Source organism: Xyrauchen texanus, chromosome 15, assembly GCF_025860055.1.
Source record: "Xyrauchen texanus isolate HMW12.3.18 chromosome 15, RBS_HiC_50CHRs, whole genome shotgun sequence".
NCBI classification, from domain to species: domain Eukaryota; kingdom Metazoa; phylum Chordata; class Actinopteri; order Cypriniformes; family Catostomidae; genus Xyrauchen; species Xyrauchen texanus.
This window is the reverse complement of record NC_068290.1, coordinates 16,194,755-16,211,507: the sequence shown is the minus strand read 5'-3', so window position 1 is coordinate 16,211,507 and position 16,753 is coordinate 16,194,755. Positions and strand designations below refer to the sequence as shown.

The window sequence follows — 16,753 nt, the reverse complement described above, 5'->3', positions numbered from 1 at the left end:
TAAGATTTTACATATTTTTTTAAAACTTAAAAAATGGTAGAGATTGACCAATATTGTTGTTTCATGACCAATACTGACTGTTTTATGTTTAAAGAGTTCAATACCCAATATGCATAATCGATTTTTTTCTTATTTTCTTATTTCTTCATTAAGACACAATAATAACCAAATTATTCATCACCATATTCTGAAGGTAAAGAGTGCATACTGGGCATATTAAACAATGAATTTATTTAAGCCATTATACAGGCAATATACACTTGTCCAAGGCTCTTCACTGAATTAATGTAACTTAACTTTTGAAATCTTAGACTTGCCACTTTTTGGATGTGTGTAGCCTTATCTGTTAAGATATTTAAGAACTGATAACTGATTAAGTGGAAGTGTTAATCTCTATTAAAAATATTCTCTCAAAAGGATGGTACTTTTAGGGGAGTGGGACAGAGGGAGAAAATAGAAAAATAAATGTCAATCCAAAAAAGAAAACCTGGCACACTCAGATGGGTTTTTGTGAATTGTCCCACATCTGTGCAGCAGAATGGCTTTATGTGCAATTCTATTCTATTCATCTCTTTTAGAGCAGAGTCTACAGAGAAAAGGCAGCGATGCAAAGAGAGCCCCTGAGAGAACAAAAGTTCATTTTCCCTGTTTCCCTGACCTGCTGCAGCATCTGACAGCTGTGATGGAGGGGTCTGGGAAAGCCTCATGCTGCACAGGAACGGGAAGAAGTGAGACCAAAGTGCTGCTGCCACCGCTTGGTGGCGCTCTTTAGCCACGCTGGGGAGAGGAGCCCAACCAGGAGAGTCTACAGAATGAGACAGCTGGCCACTGCGCTGGTGAACTCTCCTTAAAGAATGAAAGAGAAAAACAGATTAAGTTCCAGGTTAGGTTGTTAAAAATATCAACCCCCTCTTCCTACTTCAGAATTCTTGAAATATTGTGCCCAATCATTGTAATTGCATGGAAAAGAATGACTCTTACATCCTTCAACATTTATTCTTTTGTGTTCCATGGAAGAAAGAAAGTCTGTTAAAGTTTGAAATGGTACAAGGGCGAATAAATGACAACATTTTCATTTTTGGGTGAACTATTATTTAAAAATATTATTGCAGCCTTTTCCCCTCTGTCTGTATTATCTCCAGCCCCCTCTGCCCTGTCCTCTGTGAATTTTCCTCATCTCTCTGGACAGAGGGATTAGACGGTGTGTGGTGGTGTGGGGCAAGCAGTTCCTCAGTGGCCTGGCAGTAGCTGTGAGGTTGGGTCTGAATGGATGGCCGAGAGAGCGAGTCTGGCGCTGCAGTGGCTGGCATTAGCTCAGATAAGAAGCTGAAGGGGCTGTAATCTCATTTAGACTGGAGATGATCCTCCTGTCCCGTCATTCTCAGCGATGAAAGTGAGAGCGCCGGGGAAGAGCTGGTGTGAGCGTCACGCGTACACACACACGCACACACGCACACACGCACACACACACACACACGCACGCACACACACCTTTGCACCTTCCAGCAAGGTTGCATCTTATCCACAGAGAGCTGAGACAATCGATTAGAGATTGAATTCATTAGCCTCGTTACCACAGCGGAATGGGCCTTTCACACCCATCAACCCTCATTGTACAAGACATCGTCAGAGACCCCACTTAATCCTCTCACTGCAGCGTCTTACACACACACACACACACGCACACACCATCTGAAGACTCGTTTAATCTCTCTCTGGACTGCAGCACAGATTTTGAACACACGACTCTAGAACATACACACTGATTTACAGGATCACACCAGGCAACCTCATGTAAACTGCCTCACAGAATCACACACTCAGATAAGCACACTATCTGACACAATACATAAGCTCTGATACCTCAGTATTGCCCCATACACCCCCCATTAATGAAGGAGCACATCCTTTGCTGCAAAATTAGGCAATAGTACTTATTTCTGACCATATTTGTGTTATAGGGTAACAAAAAAACAAAACACCACAGTGAGGTGGTGATGGTAGCTAGCTTTTCGTCCAGGTCTATTAACATGGTCTGAGACTGGCTTAGAGTCTGTGTCTATTAACATGGGCTGACATGAGTTGACAAAATAAATATTTAAAATTTTTCTTTCTCTTCCAGCAAAACAGACCAAAAATATTGACCCACTTTGTGCATGGGGGTATATAGACATTTTTGTCCAATAAAATACTCTCTAGAAAGAGAATGTTACTGTCTCCCCCGTATAGAAAATCATGGTTTTGCCTGGATGTGACTAAAAGCCATCGGCTATTAACCTAAAGAAATTTATTAAAAAAAAAATCTACCTGTCAACAGGTATTTGTCAAACCATGTCAAGGGGTCTTTAAAGTTTTGAATGTCTTGAAGTAACCTTGTATTGTTCCTGTAGATCAACTGGGAGAGCTGAGAGCATGGTGCTGGCAATGCCAATACCATGGGTTATATTCCCAGGCAACACACACACTGATACAATTTATACCTTGAATGAACTGTAAGTCACTTTGGATAGAAGTGTCTACCAAATGCATAAAACATAAAAAATTTTTTTTAAAAAAGTAAACCTCGGTAAACTCTGAACTGAAGAGTTCCCATTAGTAATGCATTCAGGGGATATGTCTGTGCAATTAATGTTGCCAATGGAGCATTGGTAAAGAAGTTCTACAAAGACAAGCCACGAACAAACAAATTTATAAGCATTTAGTCTTAATTCACTAGAATTCATGCATCCTTTAAAAATTGTTTAGTCTTTTTAAGTGAGTTTGACTTTAATTGTTACTGTCATGGCTGGTCAAACATCCCCTGCTGTGTTGATGCATTTTCATTTCTTAAAAACAGAGAAACATAGATATTATGCTTATCACCTCCCTCACTTGCCTCTGTGTAAACACGACCTCCATTCTTCTGTGGAGCAACAGCATGCAGTGAAAGCACGGGAGGAAGGTACCCAATTAATCGTCTGCGAAAACTCGATTAGTCACTTGGCAAAGACGCCACCTTACTGCAGGTGTCACCGTTGCGATCCCAATGCCCACACACACAGGATCATGGCAGGGAATATGATGAGGAGTATTAGAGTGTGACTAGAGCTTGGCTGTGTTATCTGTATAAATCATCTGTCAGTTACAGTCTGCCTTACATTGGCTTGTAGCAGCGAGCTGGCTAATTCACATAAGGCTTGCACATGCCATCTCCAGCCTAACAGCTGTAATGAAACCAAGGTTCAATTTAGCGGACCACTTAATAATGCATTAATTTTATGAGTGAAAACGCATTAATAAAAGCAATACAACAGAACTGCAGTGAAATTAAGAGTAATTTGTGGGGACACGTCTAGGAGCAACACGTCCCTTTAAACTGGGTCAGCAGGATCTTGGTGGCTATGCAAGCTCATTCGGGAAACTTGCTTGTCTTGGTTTTATCGCCCATTAATGTGCAAATGAGTGGCCTCAAAACCCAAGACCCTGGCTAGAAATTGTGGGAATTAGCAGCATTAAAGTGAGTTAGATATGGTAAAATGAGAAGAATGTGCTCGTAAGGAGTGGACTCTTTACCTTGGAGGAGTGTGTGTGTGTGTGTGTGTGTGTGTGTGTGTGTGTGTGTGTGTGTCTGTTCACATTTTGTATGATACAAGGGTGTGACTTATACTATTGAAAGTTTCTCTCAACTGCTATGCTTTGAGATGCACAGACAACTTACTCTAACACACACTAGCCAACTCTGACTGATTTAGCCATGTAAAGCACACCAATGTCCCTGCCATGAACTCCTTCCCTTCAGCTCACTCCACACTTAGCAGTCTCCAACCAGTCCCGGGACCCCTGAGCCAAAACTCAAAACAGCTCTCTTCCAGCACCTGTACGGCTGATCCGGCTGCTGCGGGCCCCAAGAGATCCACAGGGGACCTGAAGGGGGCTCTGCTCACAATGGAAAAGCTTATCTCCATGCTGTGCAGAAACTACTGCATAATCAAGTCATTGTCAACATACATTAAATGCACAGGATATATTTGAGCTGTGTAGGTGCCAGGGAGCCATATCTATAAGCTTCTGGGATCACTTGGAGGGGCACCGTGTGTTTGTTTTTGGAAGTATCATATCTTAATGTCTAAGAGTAAAGTGTGTTTTTCTGTGTGTATTATTACCTTAATTGTGCCAATACGGTTTGCAGAAAGCCCAAAGCAGAACTCATTTCAAACTGGCGGCAGACGGGCAGCAGCAGTCCAAATCCCTCATTCAGAAGCCTCTCTTCTGACAGCATAAGAGTAGGACTGGTTTCAAACACCTCATTCACCCCTTCCAGGTATGAGCTAAGTGGCACCCAGAGAGCGAGCTTGCGAGAAGGCTCAGTGGTCTTCAGGTAAAACTTGCGGGCCGCTTGGCTGAAGTAGGCGGCCAACTGCTCGGACAACGGGCCAGCATGTAGTCCCTGCTCCAAATACAGCAGTATGATAGCCAGCTGGCCCATCCACTGTAGTGCACGCAGGGCTGGGGGCGTAGAGTCAGCAGGCAACATTGCAAGCAAGTCACATGCTCGGCTGGCCACGTCCTCCAGCTTGGCACTGTGCCAGGACCAGGAACAGCAGCAAAATGTGCAACAGGCCTGAATCTGAGAGCTCCGTCATACGGCTTTGGTGGAACTTTGAATAGACTCTGCGGAGAGGACAGGTGAGAGAGATATTTGGTCACTGTGAACATCACATTTTATTGTACAGTTGGGTTCAAAAGTCCACATTGACAATCTGTGATCCAAAATCCATTTGTACCTGGAAAGTTTTAGGATTGAAACAAACAAATGAAAACAAAGAATTGTTATTATGTAAAATATTGGGACACAAACTCTTGAGAGGTGTAAAAGATTCAAAAGTCATAGCAGGTTTTCCAGGTGTATATTTTTAGTTGATTTGTTTGTTGTATATAAAGCTTTTTGTTGTATTTAAAGTTAAGTGCTCAAGCTTAAGTGGACCCTTTCAAGTGATTTTAATAAGGAAAATGTATAACAAACATTTAGGGCAAATTATCTTCAGAAAAGGTGACTTTAGCTGAAAGGTGAGTAGAGTACATCCCTAAAAATGAATAAGAAATATTTAAGATTACATTTCAGTAATCAAAGAAGCTAAATTGTGACACTGACCATGTCAACTTATTTTAGAAAAGATCAGACATCCTTGCTTCCATTAAAGCACAGTAGATGCTATTTGGAAAAATTCCCAAATCATGCTGGGATAACATGGATCATCACCATGGATCATCTGGTTCCATGTCAGCTCAAGTTCATGCTGTAATTAAAGCAAAAGGGGGACATACCAAATACAAAGAAAATAAAACATGTACGTACAATTTTACTCAAATTGTTATGCTGATAATTTAATTTGTATTTTAAAATACTAATTTTGTTAAAAAAAATGCAAAATAGCATTTAAATGGCACCTATTATGGAATTTTGAAAATTACCTTTCATGTAGTGTGTAACATAGATTTAAGTGAACAAAAACATCCTGCAAAGTTTTATATATGAAAGTTCACCGTAAAAAAGTTATTGTCTCTCAAAAGTAGGAGTCGACTCTGAGTCAATGTAATGAATCGTTTTTCCAACGAGTCATTTTCCTTTTCGTTGTGACATCAAGACGAAAAATGATCAAATTGGCCAGGCCCACTCATTGCGCGCGCAGACACCAGGGAAAACTTGAAAACATCATGTTGACAACAAGACGCTGTGTTCTTAAGTGCATATCAAAAGCGACCTTTTTTTCACTGCCCAGGGACTATGGAGCCAGAACAGTGACTTTAAAATTTGGCATCAAAAATTAAAATTGGTATTGAAAACAAAAGCAGAACTGAAAAAGGAAACATTGGCATTGAAACATTTGTATTGTAAACAGTTGTGTTGGCATTGAAACAAGTATTGGCACTGAAAAAATTAAAAAAATTAAAATCTTACAAATATTATTTTATTTTATTGGGATTTATTTGTATTTTTCGATGACAATCTTAAGATTTTTTCATCATGTCACTCTTTTTCAGTGACAGGTTTTTTTACAATGTCAGTTTTTTTTCAGTGTCACTGATTTTCAGTTTCAACTTTCTGTCACTGTTTTGGCGTGGAGAGTGGGAGGAGTCTGAGGGAGGGGTAAGTAGAGCATAGTTTGCATATAATTTGCATATAGGCATACTGAAGAAGTAGGCCTGCGTCACTTTTCTGGAACCCGCGCCGTCTGCTCTGAAGGCTCTTGTATGGTGGCGTTATAAAAAATAAAAATAAAAAAATGTCTAGTTTACCTGGAACTTCCAAACCACAAGTAAGTCTGTTTTTCCCCTGCCATTTACATGTTTATTCACGTGCAACCTGGCCGGTTTGGTTAACTTTTAACGGCAGTTATGCTGTTTTTTAGACGTCGACTGGAACATGTAATACATATTACTGCTTTTCTCAGTTTACCTGCCACTGGCAGATGAGCCAGAGCGTTTATATGGACCCATGCGTCTGAAATAAAGAATGAACTAACTAACTAAATGGGGACGATGGGTAAATGGTAGCTAATGTTAAGTGTCCAGTCCTTTGATGTCTTCTTTCTTCTTCTTTAGGAGTTGGAGGCCAGTGTTATTGCTGCTGCACAAGGCCTCATAAACGTGCTAACACAAAACATTCAGCAGCATCACACCCCAGCACAGCAGAATCCATTGCGGTCACATGAGCACCAGAGTCGACAGCAAGCAGGTCAAGGGAGGTGTTGCTGAAATTGAGAGAGATGGCAGATTCGCGACCCCAACAGAGGACTGTAAGTTAATAATCAAAATATGTTTGCCTATTATTAGGTTTTATATATTTGGCTTTTTGCTCTGACGATCCAAGGAAATGACAAGTTTATTTTTAATACATATTTTATCTCATGAATTGCACTGAGTTCTGCTTGGCTCTCTATAACAATGTGAAATTAAAATTTAAAGTTTTGCATTTGCTCATATCTGGAATGAGTGGTTTCTAACATTAAATTATTTGATTTAAATGTAGTTCATATTTAATGAAATGTGCCAATTCAGCATTACCTTAGATCTGCCATACAGCTATAGAAGAGTAGCTTGTCATGGCAACTTGAGCACTGATACATGTCATCACATTAGAGTTTTATAATGTTAATTACAGGAACCTTTGATTGTGAGGCAGTTCATGGAGAGAATGCTGAGAAGGCTTCAGGAAGTTCTGCGACGTCAGCCTGTGGATTTGGATTATTTACACTTTGTTTTAAGTCATGAAGTGGGACTTGTACGCTCTTTTGCCAATGTTGTAGAACTGCCTCAAGATGTTGATCGTGCTTTATCTGACTTATTAAGACTTCTTCGTTTACAAGAGGAGAGTTATCCAGCTCATACCTATGCTGAGGTTCTGGTTGGTGATAGGGGACAGCCAAAACTTGTAATTTCTAAAGAATAATAATAATAATAATAATAATAATAATACATTTTATTTAAAGCGCCTTTCTCGGCACTCAAGGACACCGTACAGGGATACATAAAACATTTAAAAACACCAAGATTAAATAAACAACAACATTAAAAAAGGGGTAGAGCATAGGCATTTTTGAACAGATGTGTTTTGAGTTGCGATTTGAAGTGGAAAAATGAATCGATGTTTCTAAGTTGGGGTGGTAATGAGTTCCAGAGACGGGGAGCAGAGCGGCTAAATGCTCTGCTCCCCATAGTGGTGAGACGGGCGGGGGACAGACAGGTGTATGAAGGAAGAGGATCTAAGGGAGCGGGTGGATGTTTGAACATGGAGAAGATCAGACAGATATGGGGGGAAAGTTTGTGGATGGCCTTGAATGTTAACAGAAGGATTTTGAATTGAATACGGAACTGGACCGGGAGCCAGTGAAGCTGTTGAAGCACAGGAGTGATGTGGTGAATAGAGGGGTTCGAAGTTATGATGCGGGCAGCTGAATTCTGGACCAGTTGAAGCTTATGAAGGGATTTGTGAGGAAGGCAGAAAAGGAGAGAGTTGCAGTAGTCCAAACGGGAAGTGACAAGACTATGGACAAGAACGGCGGCAGTGTGTGGTGTAAGGGAGGGGCGGAGGCGATTAATGTTTCAGTAGATGGAAATAGGCAGACCGGGTAATGTTATTGATGTGGGACTGAAAAGATAATGTGGTGTCAAGGATGACACCCAAACTCCTAACCTGGGGGAGGGTGAAACAGAGGAGTTATCAATAGTGATTGAAAAACTGTCGGTTTTGGATAAATTCGATTTAGTGCCAATGAGAAGAACCTCAGTTTTATCACTGTTTAATTTGAGAAAATTTTGGGAAAACCAGGTTTTTATTTCTGTAATACAATCAGTGAGGGAAGTGGGCGGGAAGTGAACGAAGGTTTGGTGGAGAGGTAGAGCTGGGTGTCATCAGCATAACAGAATGTCTTCAAAACCTAATCGATATGCAGTTGCCCATCCCCTGTGTAGCTAAGCTCCTGGGTGTCTGCAAAGGACAGTGTACCGGCGGATGCGTGAGTATGGACTATCAGTTACGGGATCATACAGCAATCTCACAGATGAGGAGCTGGACAATCTTGTGCGCTCAGTTAAATTGAAGATGCCGCATATAGGTTATAGAATGATGAAGGGTGAACTGCAAGCGATGGGACACCGTGTCAGATGGGACCAGGTTTCAGCATCCATGCACAGGGTGGATTCTGCAGGGATCTTGGAGAGAATGGCACGTTTAGGCTGTGTTGCTAGAAGAACATATTCTGTCAAGGGTCCCCACTCACTGTTCCACGTGGACACAAACCACAAACTTATCAGGTGTGTTTGTGTGTGTGTGTGTGTGTTAGTGTGTGTGTGTTTCACAAGAATATTGTTATATGTTCATATATTTATATTCATAAATGTTTGTTGAAATAGTTTGCAGAGTGAGTCTCTTAATTGAGCTTTTACAACGTTTGAAGGATGCGGGTAGATTTTGTATGCCATTACAACATGGGCTATAGATTGCTGGAGCTGTATTTCAATAAAAAACCTTTTTAATACAGTTTATTAATGAAGCTGCACATAGAGTTAGTTTGTGCCGCCATTCTATAAAATTCCAACATGTGAATGGGTATCTATTTTATGATTTGTGCTAGTGACTCTTAATCCATTCCACGCTGTGGATCAGTGTGCATGCTGTAAATTAAAAACATTCCTCAAGAAGGCTTGATTATTTTTGCATGGTTCTTTAGCGTTAGGCAGTAAATGCATTGGTTTACCATTAAAAAAACAGGATGAGGATGACATACAGTCAGGAAAAAATCTGCTGTTGCTAAACATAATGGCTATGTGTACAACATTGGTTTGACTGTTACATGAAATAAAGAAGAGAAAAACAGTAATATATACACTGAGGCTTGCTTCATTTCTCATATTATAGGAGGATGTCCCATCTAAAGTGCAGCTTTTACAAATAAAGATTGTAAAGGTTACATGGGTTCATGGTTAATAAAATCTGAATTGACCATCTTTATAATTTGTGTACACAATGTAGAGCTATTATAATTTTAAGAGGTGATACACTTTCTGAAAATGAATTTTTCCTTTCAGATATGGAATTGTTATCTTTGCTGGGATTGATGGGTATTCACGAAAGGTAAACATTTGACACTTTCAAAACAATGTGGCTGAGCCTAGTATTACTATATTCTATTTAGTATGGCACATTCACATAAGTATTTTGTTACTATGATCCAGATAATGTACCTGGGTTCTGCAAATAATAACAAGGCATCAACAGCACTTGGTTTCTTCATGAGCTCAGTTGAAAAGTTTGGCTTTCCATTAAGGTAAGAAAACAGCAAGAGCATGATTGTCTTTTTATCAAAATTCATTGACCAAAAACATTTGACTTTGTCTCTGTTTCTTATGTGATTATTTAGAGTTAGAGGAGACCAAGGGGTCGAAAATGTCGGCATTGCTCAATGCATGTTCACTGTTCGTGGCTGTGGCAGAGCAAGCTACATGTCGGGAAAAAGTGTGCATAATCAAAGGTAAATATCAAAGTTATGTTTCTTTTAGGTAACCCTAACACATACCCCCACCCCCCGTCAGTCACGAACACTTTTGTTTCACACAAAAGACAATGGAGGTGAATGTGCTTTTTATTTTTGATGCTCAAAGCATTACTGTAACACCAACATCTCTGTCCTAGTAAATTTGGATAATCCAGTAAATAGTCTTCACCAGAAATTATTTCATTAAAAATGATAAAAGTAAAAATTAATTCATTCTTATTCAAAATCATTCATTCTTATTGATGCCCAGCCAGGAGATTGGCAACAGCAATACAGTGAACACTGTGTAGTACCAAATCTTAAGGATACATCCTCACAGGAAGCATTAATCCTTCCTACGTCTAAAGAGATGCAGTGTCCAAATAAGGTTATTGTTCACGACTCTATACATGTGGGGAGACTGAGTCTTGTATATTTGTTCAAATCAAGAACATTGACTGAAAATTAGTGCTTACCTACGTTAACCTGAGTAAATGTTTCCCACACATGGACTTTACTTGAGCGGGCCACCCAGGTAGCCTGGGTATATTTGGCAACCCCAGAGAAACACTTTCTACAGAGAGTCTATCTGTAATGAAACAAAATATAGATGATTTCAACCTTTTGTTTCCTAGGTAATGGATGGCAGTGAACCCCTGGCTGCGATTGTACTTTTTAATCTGGTGCACTTTTTGTATTTTTGATCTCAAAGGGTGGAGCGCTTATGGCGTGACGTGTGGATGGCAGTAACAAGGGTATATTATGAGTTACTTCATGGTCTTGAAGAGGAGTGCCTGCTTGATCCCTCCAACAGCCTTCAGCTATTCTGTGCCCAGTACATATTTGTACCACGCCTCCAAATGGACCTCGACACTTTTACAGCCGGGTGGGATAACCATCCTCTGCTGAACGGAACAAAACCTGACTCCCAATCAACTTTGGACCATTGGATTGCTCCAGTATCCTGTGGCTGCTCCAGAGAATCTAGAGGTAGACCTCAAAAATGTTGAATCCAAGCTATTTTAATCAGGTTTACCCATTGTCTCCTATTTTTGCATTATTTGTCACAATTGTTTCAATCTTAAAATGTATCAAATCAGAAGTCTAAATACATTTTAACGGCAATTCAATATTTTTGTATTATAAACAAATTATAAGTAATTATTTGAAGATCAAATGTGTAAAGTACACAAGGCAATTGCAAAGTGTTAACAAAATTACTTGCCATTTATAGGATTTGCAAGATCACTTCTTGGATTTCAACCCTGACAGACAAGAAGCTGCCGCCGCTGCTGCTGCTAGTGGAGTAGTTCTACCACCCATCCAGTGCCCTCTGGGGCCACAGGCTATGGCTGGACTGAGGGAAGCCATCAATCCTATCAGTCCCTCCCAGGACAATGGAAAAGACATTTACAAGGCTGCGCTTGACTATGTAACACATCATTCAAACTTGGCAGGATAACATGCAGTCTGTAATATAAATGTTCAATGTTTTTTGTGACTTAAATGTTTTATCTGAAATTATTGTGGGGACGGTGTTGGATATGTTTTACTATGCAGTATATAAACAACTCAGTCTGCCATGGTAAAGATATCTAGTTTTATTCTGCCGTTACTTGTTTTAAACAACCAAATGAACCTCCCACAACTTTAAACAGTTTTTATTTGTTAAACATAAATCTAGTGTATGTAGATATTTCTAATCTGGCGTCTTAAATAGCATTAGACAGATCAACTCAACTCAACATGCTATGTTTGATGTCTTGGTAATGAAGAATTTAAAATAAAACTAGATTTGTACACTTTGATCTTCAGTGAAATGCATTTTTTAAAAGTGGAAAACTCATCAGTTCCCCTTTACAGTATAATGCTTTAGTTTAGAGTTTAGACACTCAAGGAAAACATTTCAGTTAATATTCACAATGAAAAAGAAAAATGATAAAGGCCATAGGCATTATGTTCATTTATTGTTTTGACATCAACCAAGTTAATTTTTGCTGCCGATTTAGTAAATGTAAACCCCCACACATTTGATTCCACTTGGATGACATGAATTTGCCCCATATACATGTTGAAACTAATGTGTATGTGGTAAACTGAACAATTTCAACTTTTCAATAGTACAAGTAACACTGAATTGAAGAACATCACATTTCAAGGTTTATATTACATGTACATTTGTCAGTGCTCTGTAAACAAAATGCAAATACAGAGTTCTTAAGACCTTTTTCGAATAAAGGGTCAGCAGTGGTCCCAACTTAAAACAATGGAAGAACCAAACACTAATGTTGAGCCATTTTTATGGTTTGATTTGTGCTAGCTGTCTTTTTTTTTGTTAAGACTCTCACAGAATAATAAATAGCTCACTGAACACATTTAACAAAAATGCCATTAGAAATGCCAAAAATTCACAATACTGCCTGATTTGGAGAAGTACACATCAGTGGTCAAAAAATGACCTCTAAACTCGCCCAAAGTCTCTACCCATTCTGATTGCTACTGTCAATATATCTCTGAACTCCTTGTATGTTTTCATATGTTCAACGGGAATAGTTATTGTATTTGTGCAGGCACTTACAAGTGGGAAACAAATTTGGTGACCTGGCATTTTTTCATTACAGTGGTGTTCAAATCTTAGATTTATTTTAAAATCGGCCCTCTCTGATGGAAGAAGGGGCTTGTGCCTTTGTCCAGTTAACCACTGCATCACTGTCGGGACAGACAGGCTCACGTGTGTTTGTTGATTCCAGTGCCCTTCTTGACTAAGCAGCTCCTCTTGGGTCAGAGGCTCACACATTTGCTGGTCTTCATTCTGACCTGCATGATAAAACAAATCAGAGTAGTTGAGTACAATGATGTAAAAATCAAACACTGCAAGAAGCCAACCCTATTTACCAATCTACATGATTTATCCCAAAGGCCTATTTCAACTAACCTTGCTGCATTCATTTCTATTTAATATAAAAAACAAAACAATGATAGGAATAGTTCTAGAATAATGTTATCCAAAAGAATTCCAGATATACAGTATGACATCTTTTGACTACATTTGTAGTATATACTATGTTGTCACTACAGGCATATTTTTCCATTCAACATTGGAGGGACACATTAATCTTAAACAATATTCCTGTATTCTGGGAATTTATGGTGGAAATATCTTTCTTAAGAAACATGTATTTTGATTGTAACTTATGTCTTTGGGATGTGGAGGGCAAAGTCCAGAAAGTCTCTAGTGAAGTTCAAAACCTGGACCATTTTTCCATAAGCATTGCCCACCCACCACTAACCACAACATTAATGTTTCTAAAAGGAAATATATTGATGGTCCTTTTTGTGGAGTGCTAATATTCAGCTCCCTAATCAAAGATGGAGAACAAATTTGTATAGTACTTCAACATGTGATAAAGACAGTTTAAATCAAACCTGTGATTTCCAGGTCTTGTAGAAAGTCCTGGAGGAAGTTGATGATTGCATTTTCTCTTGCTTGCCTTGGACTTCCCTTCTCACTCAGCTCAGGGACTAGGATACTCATTATGTAATCAGCATCCGGCTGGGGTGGTGGGGCAAAAGGAAAAAAAAGAGGTGGGTTGACTACACAGAAATACCACAGTCCACTTTACATGACTTTGTATTCTTCCAAAACAAAAAAGGTTAAGAAAAGCAATAACAGTCACAAAAATATAATAGTATCAATCATAAAGAGATACAGCTCTACTACTACAACCTGTAGGGTTTCTAAGATTATAATCAAGTACATAGCAGTAAAGCAAATCAGGATGATTTAATGTCCAGCATCCTTACTCTGTCATCATCCTCTTTGGGGACAAACAGGTTTGAGCAGAGAGTTTGATGCTTCCCAATCACATCCAGAAGGTTGTATACCTTCATCCCATTTCTAATTTGCTGAAGCATAGGAGTCAGACGCATTGTAGCATGCAAAACAATGGCTCTATCGAGAACAGGGAACAAAGTTTTGCAGAAGACTCATAAATAAAAGGGAAATATGCTATTTTCCACACAACTAAATTAAGACTAAGACAAGGCTGTACAAATTTATATTTTAAATTCAAATGCATTTCTAAAAACAGTAATAACACTATACTGTTAAAGTGGCTACTGATGCGGTGTGCATCAAAATTAATTATATAAAAATTGTTTCTCTGGAAAATAAATGCCGACCTTATGATACTGTCCTTTTGGTCCAACTTAAGCAAACCTGTGTAACCACAACTCACGATTTCATCTGTGAACTGTGTCAGATCAGTTGCTGACTCCACCTAAAATTACAACAAACACATTAATAGTAAAGCAATGAAATGTACATTAAGAAAAGCCTTTAATGGTTTTGCAGATGTACTCACCCTTTCTATGAGTAAAGCATATTCAAGATCATCCAAGTCATCTTTGGTCAGCTGCAGATCATCAGTCCCCTGTTGTAAGAAACTGGTAACACCAATTTCTGAAGAAGCATGGTGCTGGGCCACCCTGAGCTAGGCTGACAGAAAATATTTCTCCTGCAGTTCTGCAAGTCATCAACAAACAGTGCAGACATTGTAATTGCACCTTTTTACTTTTGTATAAATTGCATAATGTAGGACAACTTTAAAACAATGCTAACCTGTAGAAACCATTTTCTAGGTCACAAATCGAGTAGACAGGACTCTTTCCCTTCTTGCCACTGCCCTCAAACAGTCAGCCTCTCAATACCATGCATCATTTCTAAATAATTGATGACAGAAAACACAGTTCAGTAAATAAAAAATACTGCACCTATGAACCTGATTTCAGTAGTGTTTGGTGCCAGAGGTTGTCCTAAATATACATTACCAGTCAAAAATTCTTTACTTAATGCTCCAGTGTCGATTCCAGCTTCGCCAATAAAAGTCACATTGAGTTTGTTAACAGGTGAGCCCTTCTTCTGTCTCTGCCACTGAATTAGGCCTCTTTGGAAAAGGTTGTCCCGGGTGATGCAGATCTTAAAATCTTTGCTTGCATCTACTTGGCTTGCAAGCCACTGGAGTACATCATCATCACTATTAAAAAGCAGCAAAAAATAAAAAATTACTTAACTTTGAATTTAATGACATCTTAAGCAAATGACTGATGAAAAAAAGAAGTAATTGATGCCTAAATTTCACCTAGACATGTCGGCCATAGATAAGCTTCCCTCATGTAGCACACAGCTGTCTGAACTGTAGTTCAACGTGTCTTGTAGACTGAAAAGGGTCAACAAAAACACATTAAAACTTTCAATTTTCAATAATAATACATCAATGTTTATATTTCAGCACACCTGAAAAACAATGGCATTCTACTGATGTTATTTTGGCATTCTAAAAGGCATTCTACTGATGTTATTTTGGACCTATTTGTAAACCTAGATGCCCATTGAGTGACCCTGCCATTGCAATCTTGTGCTATCACAGTGTTTCTTGTGCATTATGAAGGATAAGACAAAACAAAGATGCAAATTATATTTAAATTAATCTGAAATTTCGGATGTAGTGCATTGTAGATTATTATATTATCTTACAAGGAGACACCGCTTTAACAGACAATATGTTGTGAAATAAAATGTATATGATAACATGATATAATGGCAAACCTTTCACCACACAGGCTTGCATGCAGAACAATTTCATCTGATGGAAAGCAGGCACAACATATAGGGCATTCCTTTCTATCCTGTAGTAGACAACATATATTCAAATCAATTTCATCAGGTCTCTCTGCAATTTCACATATTTTTCAAGATATCAGCTCAAAATTATTACCTGGTCACAATCTCTGGACTCCTTGTTAGGGTGAACAGGTGGTGAGTTTGTGACAGAAAGAACCTGGACCTCATTTTGACAGTCCTGTAAAGTAACAGACAGCTGTACCATAAATGCATAGGAGAAATAATCAATGCTACGACATGGATACCTTAAGATAAAAATTTACAGACACTTTTTTGCAAGCAGAATATGATCTCGATTGTCTTAAAAACAGAGAAACAGAAAGCACTTTATGAAGTTATCTTACTACGGTACAGGGTTTAATTCTTGCTTCCTAACGTCAAAATCGAATTTAGCATCATTAGTATATTTTATTCTTCACTTACACACATATATTGAGGTTTTATGTGTTAGGACATAGTGTTACCATAGACAAAAACAATATGATGATATTTTACCATATACATGTATTGTTTTGCAATATCTTCTCTGTTATATGCATTAACATCATCATCATCTGCTGCAGACTCCATACAATCCTCGATGTGCAATGCTAGGATATGCAGAGGCATGTTTTCTTTGCACACTTGGCATGCAGCCTTAGGCATTTTTTGAAATTCAGTGGCATCAGATGGCAGTGGAGTAAGATCAAGGTCCTGCTGCAGTGGAACAATGTACATGGTCGTCTTCCCAGCACCGAAACACTGCGAATAAGTCTACCAGTATAACCATCTATATCAGGAGGAATGGCAAGCAATTTCCTTCTACCGTGGCCACCTGCACCACAGAAAGTGAGAGAAAGAATTTTGAATGTTAGTGTTCCTGCACCATCAAAATGAAAGGTGTTTGAAAATGGTATACACCTGAAGCCTTGTAGAACAACCACCCTTCCACCCCTCCATTTTGGGATATTCTTCAATGAGAATTTTATTTACCTGAGAAATAATAACAGAATGGGAAAAGGAGGTTTAAAAAGGACAGTATAAAAAACAAAACAAATAACAGTATAATACTTTAAAT

At 38.9% G+C, this 16,753-nt stretch overlaps 2 protein-coding genes and 1 pseudogene across 2 annotated transcripts; 1 reads left to right on the top strand and 2 right to left on the bottom strand.

Annotated features, from left to right (window-relative positions):
* Window positions 1–16,753, bottom strand: part of LOC127656169 (protein MMS22-like) — a 38,890-nt pseudogene that overhangs the window by 6,559 nt on the left and 15,578 nt on the right.
* LOC127656225 (uncharacterized) lies at window positions 8,503–11,737 on the top strand. Its single transcript, XM_052144429.1, has 6 exons — window positions 8,503–8,793; window positions 9,568–9,613; window positions 9,715–9,806; window positions 9,900–10,010; window positions 10,726–11,003; window positions 11,248–11,737. The coding sequence occupies exons 1-6, from the start codon at window positions 8,582–8,584 to the stop codon at window positions 11,280–11,282; spliced, it is 774 nt and encodes a 257-aa protein (XP_052000389.1). The 5' UTR covers window positions 8,503–8,581; the 3' UTR covers window positions 11,283–11,737.
* LOC127656226 (uncharacterized) lies at window positions 14,718–16,419 on the bottom strand. The gene is made up of 5 exons (XM_052144430.1): window positions 16,192–16,419; window positions 15,791–15,874; window positions 15,622–15,701; window positions 15,155–15,232; window positions 14,718–15,049 (listed from the first exon to the last, which is right to left on the bottom strand). Exons 1-5 carry the CDS (start codon window positions 16,411–16,413, stop codon window positions 14,764–14,766), a joined length of 750 nt encoding a protein of 249 aa, XP_052000390.1. The 5' UTR covers window positions 16,414–16,419; the 3' UTR covers window positions 14,718–14,763.